The sequence below is a fragment of the Sphaerodactylus townsendi genome, linkage group LG06 (genome assembly GCF_021028975.2).
Source record: "Sphaerodactylus townsendi isolate TG3544 linkage group LG06, MPM_Stown_v2.3, whole genome shotgun sequence".
Lineage (NCBI taxonomy): Eukaryota > Metazoa > Chordata > Lepidosauria > Squamata > Sphaerodactylidae > Sphaerodactylus > Sphaerodactylus townsendi.
The window spans coordinates 102,391,066-102,402,742 of NC_059430.1; the positions used below are offsets into that span (position 1 = coordinate 102,391,066).

At 47.3% G+C, this 11,677-nt stretch overlaps 1 protein-coding gene across 2 annotated transcripts; it reads right to left on the minus strand.

Moving 5' to 3' along the window:
* Window positions 1-1,142: 1,142 nt before the first annotated feature.
* PPIE (peptidylprolyl isomerase E) lies at window positions 1,143-10,948 on the minus strand. 2 transcript variants are annotated; one of them, XM_048499738.1, is made up of 11 exons: window positions 10,786-10,919; window positions 10,459-10,541; window positions 9,985-10,083; window positions 8,548-8,591; window positions 6,824-6,850; window positions 6,039-6,120; window positions 4,852-4,952; window positions 4,326-4,449; window positions 2,876-3,061; window positions 2,481-2,623; window positions 1,143-1,508 (listed from the first exon to the last, which is right to left on the minus strand). In XM_048499738.1, the coding sequence occupies exons 1-11, from the start codon at window positions 10,839-10,841 to the stop codon at window positions 1,440-1,442; spliced, it is 1,014 nt and encodes a 337-aa protein (XP_048355695.1). In that variant the 5' UTR covers window positions 10,842-10,919; the 3' UTR covers window positions 1,143-1,439. The 2 variants fall into 2 exon arrangements, with proteins under 2 accessions (XP_048355695.1, XP_048355696.1); XM_048499739.1 differs by lacking the exon at window positions 10,459-10,541 and having other exon boundaries at window positions 10,892-10,948.
* Between the last annotated feature and the right edge of the window lie 729 nt (window positions 10,949-11,677).

An 11,677-nucleotide genomic window follows, 5' to 3' on the forward strand; every position in this document is an offset into this window, starting at 1 on the left:
AGTGGCAGCAGCATTCCACGGTTTCAGGCAGAGAGGTCTTTCTCATCACTGACCGGCTGGTTCTTATTAAACAGAGATGCTGAGGATGGAACCTGGGACCTTCAGCGTGCCAAACCGAGGCTGCCCACTCAGCCACAATCCCTCCCTAAAGTACAGCTGGGCACAATGCCCAAAAGTGACTAGTAAGTTTGAGTCTGGTCTGGATGCAAAGGCAGAAGCTGGATTGTGAACCACAGTCAACAGAGGCAGATGAGTATCTAAAAGACGACTTAGTAAGCCCCCTGCCCCAGCCAGGATGCTGAGCCACGGTTGAAGTGGATTGGCATTAAGCGTGCCCACACAGCAAGCAAACTGTGGTGGGGGCAAGTTCTTTAGCCTCCTTGCCTGCACGAAGAAAAGTGGGTCTTTGCCAGCCAGCAGTCTCCCTGTATGTGTCTTCAGTCAAGCCACAGTTCCATTGCACATCTTAGCATCTATAAAGATGTCTAGTAGATCCAATAAGAAAAACAACAACACCCTTAAGGCACCAGGCTTTTGCCCCCACCAAAGAGGGTCTGATTTCTACTTCGGAAATGAGCAGGAAGAGAAAACCTAAACTTCCTGCCCGCAACAGTCCCAACCCAAATCTCCACACCCACTCCAGGCTGCTTGCTGCTTTCAACCACACGGCAGAAGGTCCAAGCCCAGAGCCAACATACAGTTTGGCCCTAAACTCAAAGCCATAGTACAGCAGGTCTCAATAGATCACCTAATTCTGACCTTTGCGCTGAGGGAGGTGGCAGAGTCCAGGGCATGAGGCCCCCTTATAGTGAATCAGCCCATCAAGGTCAATATTGTCTACGAAGGCAGGAGGCAGCTCTCCCGGGTCTCAGGCTGGGTCTCTTTTGCATCACCTACAGCCTGGTTCTTTAAACTGGGACTGCTGGGGATTGAACCTTGGGACCAAGCAGAGGCTGTACCACTGATCTACAATTCCTCCCTTTGTTCTGTCAGCTTTTCCTGGAAAATCTATTCCCTGATTGCCCAGGGTTGACTTGGAAATGCTGACCCTCCATGCAGTTTAAAACTACTGTTAACATAAAGAATACTTGATCAACATGGCTGCTTAATCGACTAGACGGAGGCACATAGGAAGAGTGAAGTTTTACCAAAAAAATTATATTTTATGTACAGTCGAGTTTTGTACAAAAACACAGCTCTGTCAAATTGGCTGCTCCAAATAAGGACGGCGCACAAAGAGTCTCCTTCACGTGTCTGAATATTTACAGGTTCTAGTTTGGTCCAGGCACTTCTCCTGACACTCCTGCCCCAGAGTAAAATGGGGCTCAGTTCTGCATCCATGGGGTGTGGAGGGCTCCAAGAAGCTGCTTGAGTGGAAGGGACTATCTTTTTCCTTCTCAGCCTGTTCTTTCCTGCTAGTTTTCTCCTTGGGCAGCTATTCACACATATTCACCACAGTCCGAGATGATCACTTTTTGCTTTGGTTTTCCATCTTTGGTGCCTTGGGCCTTTAAAAAACAAAAGAGAGAGGAGAGATAAAGCTGGATTGCCAAGCCCAGTCCACAAGAGAGAGCTAGGACAGAACAGGAGTTAACAAAGCTATTTTAGGAAGTCTCCCTAGCTCAGGGGTGTCCAACTCTGGGGCTTTAAATGTTCATGGACTACAATTCCCATCAGCCCCTGCTGGCAAGGCTGGCCATGCCAGTGGGGGCTGATGGGAATTGTAGTCCATGAATGTCTGAAGTCCCAGAGTTGGACACCCCTGCCCCCAGACCATTTGTACTTTACCTTTCTCCTAAGGATGCCAGGAGAAGTATGCTTTGTTCCTCCCTCCTTCCATTTTATCCTCACAGCAGCTCTGTGAGGTAGGATAGTCCCAGGGAGTGCTGCCGGATTAAAACCACCAACCAAACTTCATGCATACCGGGGATCCTAGTGTGACACTCTAAATCAGGGGTCTCCAATCTTTTTGAGCCAATGGAATTCTGACATGGCACACTGGCCATCAAAAATAAAATGGCTGCCACAAAATGGCTGCTGCAGGAGACAAAGCCAGTCTCAAAATGATTGCCACACTTAACTTAAGTAACAGTGCAGATCCTTCTGCTGTGGTGGCCAAAGCAACATTTAAAAAAATCTACACAGCCAAGAACATTTCCAGTAGTCAGTCAGAAGTGTTGCTGGGCAAAAGCCTGGCCTGGCCTTACCCACTTCCTAAAACACTTGGTGGGTGCTGGAAAAAGTGTCAGCGGGTGCCGTGGCACCCATGGGCACCACATTGGGACTCCTTCTCTAAATACTACACAACAGCACTGCCCTCTGCCATGAACTCAGTCGCCTGAGCCCAACACCTGCTATACAGAAGTAATGCTACTAACTCTGGGCTGTTGGATAGCAACAAGGTAAATTACATTAAATGCTCTCAACACTTGAGTGTGAAGCATTGCCATGATCAAAAGCAACTTCAGTAGAAAACCAACCTCTATCTGCCGCACCACATCCATCCCCTCTGTGACCTCTCCGAACACGACGTGTTTCCCATCCAACCAATCAGTCTTGTCACAAGTGATGAAGAACTGAGAGCCGTTTGTGTTAGCACCAGAGTTGGCCATGGACAGCGTGCCTGCAACACCCCAAAGAACCCCATTAGAATCCCACAGGCACTTTTTGGAGGATTTTCCAACAGCTGAACAGGCAGCAAAGAGTAAAGCTAAACTCTCCACTGTACCAGCTTTGAAAATTCCTTCAGAGGATCCACAAAGCACCCCTCAGAGGGCCCACAATGCTCTGATTTGCTGTGGGGCTTGGCCACACTGCTTCCAACCTGACCAGACTCCCAACAACTGCCCAGACACCGTTTCAGCGAGGAGCATACCTGGCCCCACGTGCTTCAGAATGAAGTTTTCGTCATCAAATTTCTTCCCGTAGATGGATTTCCCCCCTGTGCCGTTGTGGTTGGTGAAGTCACCAGCTTGGCACATAAACTGGGGGATCACACGATGGAAACTGCTCCCTTTAAAGCCAAATCCCTTCTCGTGCGTGCACAGGCAGCGGAAGTTCTCTGCAATTCAGGGGATGAGAGGAATGGATTAAGAGATCAGAAGGATACAGTGGAAGAAGGAAGTAACTGAGCATTCTTTGGGCCATCTCAAATGTGGAGATACTTTACTTGAGGTCTGTTCTACCGCATTACTTATTGAAACATTTACACTCTGCTTTTCCTCATCATTCAAGGCACCGTACGATAATACTTAAAAACATTTCCAGATGAAACCAAAATAAAATAAACCCCAACATCTCTCTCTGCACCTTAAAATATGCCTGCTAAGTCAAACCCCTGAAGGTTTCCAAGGAAGAGGGCTCCCCTCAGCTCTTCACAAAATTCATTCCACAGAGCAGGAGCCATGCTGGAAAAGGCCTGGGCTCTGGTTGATGCCAGTTGGGGCTACCCTGAGTGATGGGCTAGCCAACTGATGGCTGCCGGAAAACCACAATTAGTGACAGGGACATATGGAAGGAGATAGTCCTTCAAATATTGGTTCTTCACATAGAGAAGGGGGTGGGAGTGAGGAAGCAGTTGTATTTATAACCTGAGCAGCTAATGCCCCTCAGAAAATGGGGCAAAAAGGACACCGTGAAAACAAGAAGCACACCTGAGCTTTGATCATGACAAATTCAAATCTATTGTTCTGGTTGCAACACACTATCAACGGAGTTGCCAGGTGATGAGGAGAGGGCTGACAAATCGTCCCCAGGGAAAGCAAGTAAAAAGCTGTGTTATCTTGCACTTGATTATCCACAATCCATGCTTAACCACCATAGCTCCTCCTCCACAGCTACCATATCCCAGAGTCATCAGGCATGCACCGCTCCTCATTCCCGTCTCTCCAGCTAGCCAGTCTGATGCCTTCAGCCTCTGCTGGGCTTTTGATAGCTGGCACTGCCAGCTTCCCTCACCCTTTGGGGCCTTCTCCTCTTTCAGCTTGCCTGAAGCTGTGGGAAACCAGATCTGCTGGAAGCCTCCTAGGCAGTTGGCCTGCTTGACACCCTGTTGTCTATGGCATCTCTGGGGCTTGGGGAGTGCAGGACAGCTCCTGCCAGGCTATTGCCATGCTATACAACATGAGGTGGCGCTTGGCTGTGGCAGATTCCTCTCGGTTGGAAGTAGGGCAGAGCAATGAGCTTGAGCATCCAGTCCAAAAACCTTGACTGTATTTTGATTCATTCCAGCAGTGCAACACTGTGATACTTTGTGTACACGAATGCAAGTGCCACTGCAGACCTGATGGAGTTTCATCTCTAGGCAAATGGAAGTTCACCCTTACCTGTGGTCATGGGTACAATATCTGATCGCAAGAGGATGTTTATGCGGCCGGCTGGTTTGTTGCCAATCTTGATGTCCATGTAAACCTGAGGGTTCGCCCTTGCTTTCTTTGTAGGAGGCTCACCCTAGGAGAAAGAAAACAGAAGGTTTATAGTTCACACTCACCTTAGCCAGGACTGGCGCTGCATTATCCCGTGTGAAGCCTTTTTGCAAATCCTGAAAAACGAGGTAAATGCTACATATTGCCACCATCAGCCCTGCGATAGTGACCTCCAGAGGCACTTCTGTATGGAGCTTCAGCAGCTCATTGCTCATAGCTTCAATGCTCTGCCAAGGAGCTCATGAAATCTTCCATAAGGTGGAGTTACAACATGGAGTACCTCTGTTCTGACCTGGGTTGCCAGCCATCCAACGTGGCATGCATTGGTAGAGATGGCACTGGCATGCAGCGACTGAGAGTGCCAAATCACCACCTGGCTGGCAGATCCTATACAGCCCTCCCAAAGTCAAGGAAGAGCCCCAGATACCTCTTGTGCTTCTGATTTGGCAGGCTCTGACCCTCCTTCTTCCATGTTCTCTTCCAGCGTCTTCCCGGAAAATTTCTTCAGCCAGTCATCATCTGACCATACTGCAAAAGAGAAACAAAAGGTGTTCAGGAAAAAGTAGAGGGAGATCCCACCAATGTTAAGCAAAACAATGAGATCTGTTTCTTAGATATGACTTGAAAACAAGAGTCTCCCAAGTTAGATATTTGCAGAATCCCAAGAAAAGATAAAAAGGAGAACTGCCCAGACTGCAGCATGAATAATCCAGAGTGATTTGCTTGGTGATAATCCAGCTGTTGAGCCCCCTCTTTAGACAGACCATGCTTAGAAGTACATGGATTGATCCCATTTGAAGAAGAGGAGTTTGGATTTATATCCCCCCTTTCTCTCCTGTAGGAGACTCAAAGGGGCTTGCCCTTCCCTTGCCCTTCCCCCCTCACAACAAACACCCTGTGAGGTGGGTGGGGCTGAGAGAGCTCCGAAAAGTTGTGACTAGCCCAAGGTCACCCAGCTGGCGTGTGTGGGAGTGCACAGGCTAATCTGAATTCCCCAGATAAGCCTCCACAGCTCAGGCGGCAGAGAGGGGTATCAAACCTGGCTCCTCCAGATTAGAGTACACCTGCTCTTAACCACTACGCCATTGCTACGCCACTGCTGCCAATTGGCCATGCTGGCAGGGGCTGATGGGAATTGTAGTCCATTAACACCTGGAGAGCTGCAGGTTGCAGACCCCTGAGTTAGAATGTCAGATGAAGGTCTGGGGGACCTGGATCCAGATCCCCATTCAGCCAGGATGCTCTCAAAGGGATGCAGGGCCAATCACTCATTCTCAGCTAGAACTACCAGCAGGATTGCTGGGACAGCCAAATGGAGGAGGGGAAATCTATTCATTACCTTCATGTTTGTCCCACCTTTCTTCCCTATGGTAAGTAAAAGCAGCTTACATTGTTCTTCTCTGTTGTATTTTTTTCCTCACAACAACCCTGTGAGTTAGGAAAGGCTGACAGTGCGTGACTGGCCCAAGGTCTCACAGCAAGCTTCCACAGCAGAATGGGGATTCAAATCTGGGTCTCCCAGATCCTATTACAACACTCTAGATCACACTCTGTGCGTCATCTTGACCTCTTTCGGTGGGATAAAAATGTCAGGAAGGCCACCATAGGACTTACCAGGCCGGGAGGATCCTTCCTTAATCCTCATTGGTTTGGCCAGGTTGACGCGAATTGTCCTTCCAAAGAGCTCAGACTCATTCTGAACAAGATGAAAAAAAGAGGCACAAAAACACTATAAGTTCTTCCATCTTCAAAGAAGACTGTTACGTGCGATCTCTTGACTCTTCAAAGCCTAGCCATTTGCTCACATGCATCTATTTTTAGGGAGGGTGTGTGGCTCAGAGCACCCAGCTGTACACACAGCAGACCTCCAGGTTCAACATCTGGCAGCTTCCCCAGTTAAATGCTCTCTGGCAGCAGATGTTGGAAAGATTATTCTCAACTTGAGACCCTGAAAAGCCACAACCAGTCAAAGACTCCAAGGGTCTGACTCTGCATAATGCCACTTCAGATTTCCACCTAGCTAGCCCATCCAATTGTACGAGTCCCTCAGTGATTTACATTCTAATTTTGTGGGAGTTTTAAGGCACATAATCAGATGCCGCACAAAATAGGGACTAGCAGGACAACATTGTCAGGCTAGTTAGTACACTGAATTAGTAAATGAAGACTGCCCCCCTCAACAACCTCCAGGGGCTTGAAATCCCAAATATGAAGACAGGCAAAGTGTGGCAGCTATTTGAATCATGAGATACCCCCTTGACAGGGCCTTGGAATTACAATGAATGCCCCTTTTTTTGGCCTGAATGACTCTTGTCGCCCTGGTTCTACTAACATTGAGGGCAGGGAACTCAAAGCAGATTTTTCAGCTGTCCACAAAACTGAGCATAAGAGGGACTTACCATGTTGTCGATTGCTGCTGCAGCATCCTAAAAAGAAAAAGATAACAGTGTTGGATTGCTAGGTGAATGGTTGAACATAGATTAGAACGCCCAAGCCGAAGCAGCATTAGGAGCAAAGGATAACTGTTTGCCTTTAGGAGCAATCAGAAAGATGCTTTGGGTGTGGTAAATAGGTTTAACTTGTCAGGATCCCAGAAATCCAACATTCCATTGAATAAAAAATCCCGCCTTCATAAGCTCAACCCTGGAATTTATAAAAGCCATGGCTTGAAGCGTAGCAACCACTCCAGAACAAGGAGCCACATAGATTGTCAAACAACTTCTAAGCGGATCTCACACTCCCGAGGCTTTTTCAAGACAAACCACTCAGCCAAAAAGGATGCAGCTTTCCCACAAGTCAATTTCAACCTTGCTGCTTCTCCTAGAAGCCTTGGCTGGTCACTTTTGTGAATAACAACAGAATGCATTTGCTGCTTCCTTTGTCCAACAGATCACAATCCATTGGAATAAACCACCAAAACCATGTTCCTTTTAGAACACGCCAGTAAGTGTTGGCCTTTGCACAAGCAATGGCCAAAAGGATGATTCCTGCCCACTTCCAGTCAGAACCACAAAACAGCAGCAGTCCATCAGCCTCTGAAAGGGCTGCATTTGGGAAGATGTACTGAAGCCTGACAGTGGTGGAGACTCTCAGTCTGCCAACCGCAGGTGATCTGGAACGAGCTTCCCTTACCCTGCCTCTGGCAGGTCTTTCAGCGTGCAAACCTGTTTGGCAAACCCACAGCTTGTAGCCTGTGGCTCCGAGACAAGACATTTTACCGGAATGCAACAGGCTGCCCACAATGTTCCTTGTTCAAATTGAGCAACCGACTCGTGGAAACTCAAGATGGATCCACCCAGCTTTTGCATTCAGTTTTGCAATCCCTCCTGCAATCCAGTCCCTCCTTCTTAGCACACTTTTCACCCCAAACAGTTTTTGTCGATGACAGTCTCATAATCCCCATTATAACCCTTTTGGTGGCCAAAAAGGACTTTCCACCCTCCTTTTCTTACCAGTGAAAAAGCTGGTTGGATCCAACATTGCACAGCTAACATGGAAACAATTCAGTTTCAGGTTGGCCTGCAGTAGAAGAGCAAGATTCAAGTCCAGTAGTATCTTAAGGAGCAACAAAATTTTCCAAGGTATAAGCTTTTGAGTTTCAGCACTCCCTTCATCAGATACCTCTGACACATCTGGAAACAACTGTGGCCAGGAAGTTAACCTGGGCATCAGGAATGGGCAGGAGTCATGATTCGGGATTGCTGCAGTTGCATCATCCTACAATGAGAAGGGGTTGGCCTAGATGACCTCTACATACTCTTTCAACTACAACTATGCAATTTTAATCCATCTGGTTGTGAGAGTTTCTTCGCAAGTGCACTTTAACATTACTGGCTTCTGCCCAAAAGCACATCATATAAGGTTTCCCTGATGGTTTGCTCAAAGGGCTCTATCAGTGGTGAACTTGCCACTGGAAAAATTAAAGAGAAATATTGCCAACAGCTAAAAAAGCCTTGACAGTTTATTTCCAATCAGTCTCTCCAGCAAGGCTTCTTCAAACTAGAACCACACCCAAATCAGCTGCCTCCTCCTGCTCATCCCCACCACTGATTCATTGGAAGAATCGGAAAGGGAAAAAGGATGTGAAAATCCAACTTCAGACTTGCCCTTGACTGCTCCTCACCTCAGCCAGTTCAAATTCAATGAAAGCGAAACCACGATGCTTTTCTGCAGAGACAAAAAAAGGGGTTGAGTTCCCTACAGCCTCCTGAACACACACAGAAACATGCACACACGATTATTATGAAAAGATCAGATGGTCATACAGTCTATCCAGCAGCCAAGCCCTGACACATACCCCTCTAGCTTTTTTGGAAAGGAGAGGAACTAGATCTTGCTTTCAAAATTATTATAACATGATTTATATTGTTTTATACAATAAAAGCTAAAGCCCAAAGAAAGACTGAATGTCTGGCAGGTTATCAATAAGCTGTTCAGAGAGAAACGTCATGCCTTCTTACAAGGAGAGAGCCTCAGAATTCTAAGGTGGGCTTTTTGACCATCAAGTGAACAAGGAAAATGTGCTCAGCAAGGGATTTTCTTTCCACTACTGAGTAGTTTTTTGTTATCAAGGGACTCAGACAACCCTCACTGAGGCTTGGGAAGCAATCCCAATGACACTTTGCTGGGACTAGACTACAATAAATGATAAGAAACTTACTTCTGAATAGACCCTCTTAAACACAAACTGTCCCTCATATTTTTGAGGGACACTTAGAAAACAAGGCTACAACAGATTTTTGGACATATCCTCTCTGGGAGAAGTATCAGTGTCACACCTTTTTTAAAAAATTGGGGCTAAATTGCTCAGAAGAGACCACAATGCAATGAGGTACTTAGTGGAATCACCACATTTGTACAATTTCACCCAGCTTGTAATACCACTAGGCCTATGGCTGAGGACAGCAGTGGAGTCTAGCTAGCTGGCCTCCCTTCCCCCTTTCCTTTCTTTTTCCTTTTTCTATTACTGATTGCATGAATGTATGTTATGGGAGACTATAGTTAAATTTGATATGTTTATTTTCTCTTGATTGATATTATGGCACTGTTGATACGAGTTTTATTGCTTTGGATTGTCCTGTAGTTTTATGTATAATTTTATGGTTTTGTCTAGTTGACTGTTATGAACCTCCCGGAGCTTGTCTGGGGAAGGTCGGCTTATAAATCAAATCAAATGTACAAATATAGAGTGGTGAGAGGGAAGCGCTCTCAAGTCTCAGTCAACTCATGGCGACCCCATAGAGTTTTCAAGGCAAGGGACAAGCACGGGTGTTTGCCATTACCTGGCTCTAAGCAGCAACACTAGACATCCTTACTGGTGTCCCATCCAAGTACTAAGCAGGGCCAACTCTCCATAGCATTTGAGTTCTAATGATAGTGGGCTAGCCTGGACCACCCAGGGCAAAATGCAACTGAGCAACTGGCAAGCAAATACTTAGGAATTCACACATTTTGATGAATTTTTTCCAGTTCTGTAGAAGCATGGAATGTTTCCCCAGCCCAGAAACAGCTCCTGCAAACCACAAAGACAGGCCTGAGTCAGATAAGAGGTTCAGCTCACCTGTCTCATAGTCAAGTGGGATCTGGATATCTGTGATGTCACCAAAGGGAATAAAAGCAGCATGCAGCACCCTCTCGTCCACCTCTTCTGCAAGCCCACCTGCTCACAGAAAACACATCATATTTGACAAGCATTATTCGTGCACCCAAGTTTCAAGAGAAGACTGAGTATACAACTTAAATGCTTATTGTTAAAATGTCAGGATACGGAATGATAAGTGGAATCAGTATGTGCATCTTGCAGCACGCATGACCATATGTACAGAACCCAAGCCCTGCCCTGGGAAGCTTACAATCTGCATTCTACAAAAGCAGAAGATTGCCTCCTGCTTAGTGGGGCAGAAGAACTCACCTGTGCATGATCAACCCCTGGCACACACTAGGCCCTCAACAACCACACATGTACAAGTAGCATACCTGAGATACCAAGCCCAGGGGGAGAGAGCATCATGCAATTATGTCACCCCGGGCATACCTGGTAGCATCACTTTCAAAGTGAGACTGATTCCACACACACACCCTCCTGAAAGCCAGGAAACCGAGGCTGCCCTGATGGGTCTCCACCACTGGTGACTACTTGCCTTTCCCCGGACCCTAAACAGGGATGAGCACAACGTGAAAGCACTTCTCCGGCCCCAGGGGTCTTCAAGGCGATCCTCAAGGCGGGGGGTGAGTCACAACCTGCCCTCACTCGTTCGCGGCTCCCCCCCCCCCCACACTTTCCACAACCATGCGAGGTAGGCCAGGCTGGGGACAACTATGAAGCCGAACTGCCGTCCTGGGAGCCCTCTGCCTACCCAGCCTCTCTTGCAAGGCTGTTATCGGGAGGCAGCCACGTGGGCCTTTGGCACTCTCCATGGCCAACACACCTTCCCTTCCGCGGGGCTTCCAGTGGCTTCGCTACTCACCCACGTACAAAACTCTCTTCGTAGAAGCCATGCTCCTTTCCCACAACCGCCCGCGACGCCCTCTGCTCCGGAAGCTCTTCTTCGCGTCTCCGGGAGGCCCCCACGTGGCAGGCGGGGAAGCTCGCGTGCGCTCCAGCCCCAACGCGGCATTCGGGATGTGAGGGACTGAGGGAAGGGTGAGACGGGCCTCGGAGCTGTAGGGTCAATTCAAGGCCGGGATTTTGTCCAACCCTCCCTCGCCTAGGGCTGTTTTAAGGGTCGCTTTACTATTTACATCAATCAGCTGTAGCTTTTACATTGTGTACTTCGCCTAAAGTTCCTGTGAAAAAGGTGGGCTATGAAAATGTACGTAAACGTAAAATACTTTAGAAGGGCAAAAGCAGCAATTTATGGCTAAATTACAGGAATTGTTTTTTAGCCACCCGTTTCAGTTTTTGACTGAACGATTTCATATTTTAATCCTAGAAAAGATTGGGAAATCTATTGACGCTAGAGGTGGTTTATTAGAGCAGGAAGCTTAGACTGACCGAGTGTAGGAATGGGAATAAATCTAAATAATAAATCAATCAAATTATTGTGCATTGGGAGATGCCATCTAGAATCCCTCCTCCCAGCAGCTGCTGTTACAGACACATCAGATGAACCAGACAGACAAGATGTAATTTTGAGATTGGTTTGACAAGAGGACTAGCCAGTTAAGGTATGCTCAAATCCAACTGTTCCTGCTATGTTTGACTTGCAATTCCAAATGATAAGTGGTCCATTGTGTTTGGGTCATGTGTGTGC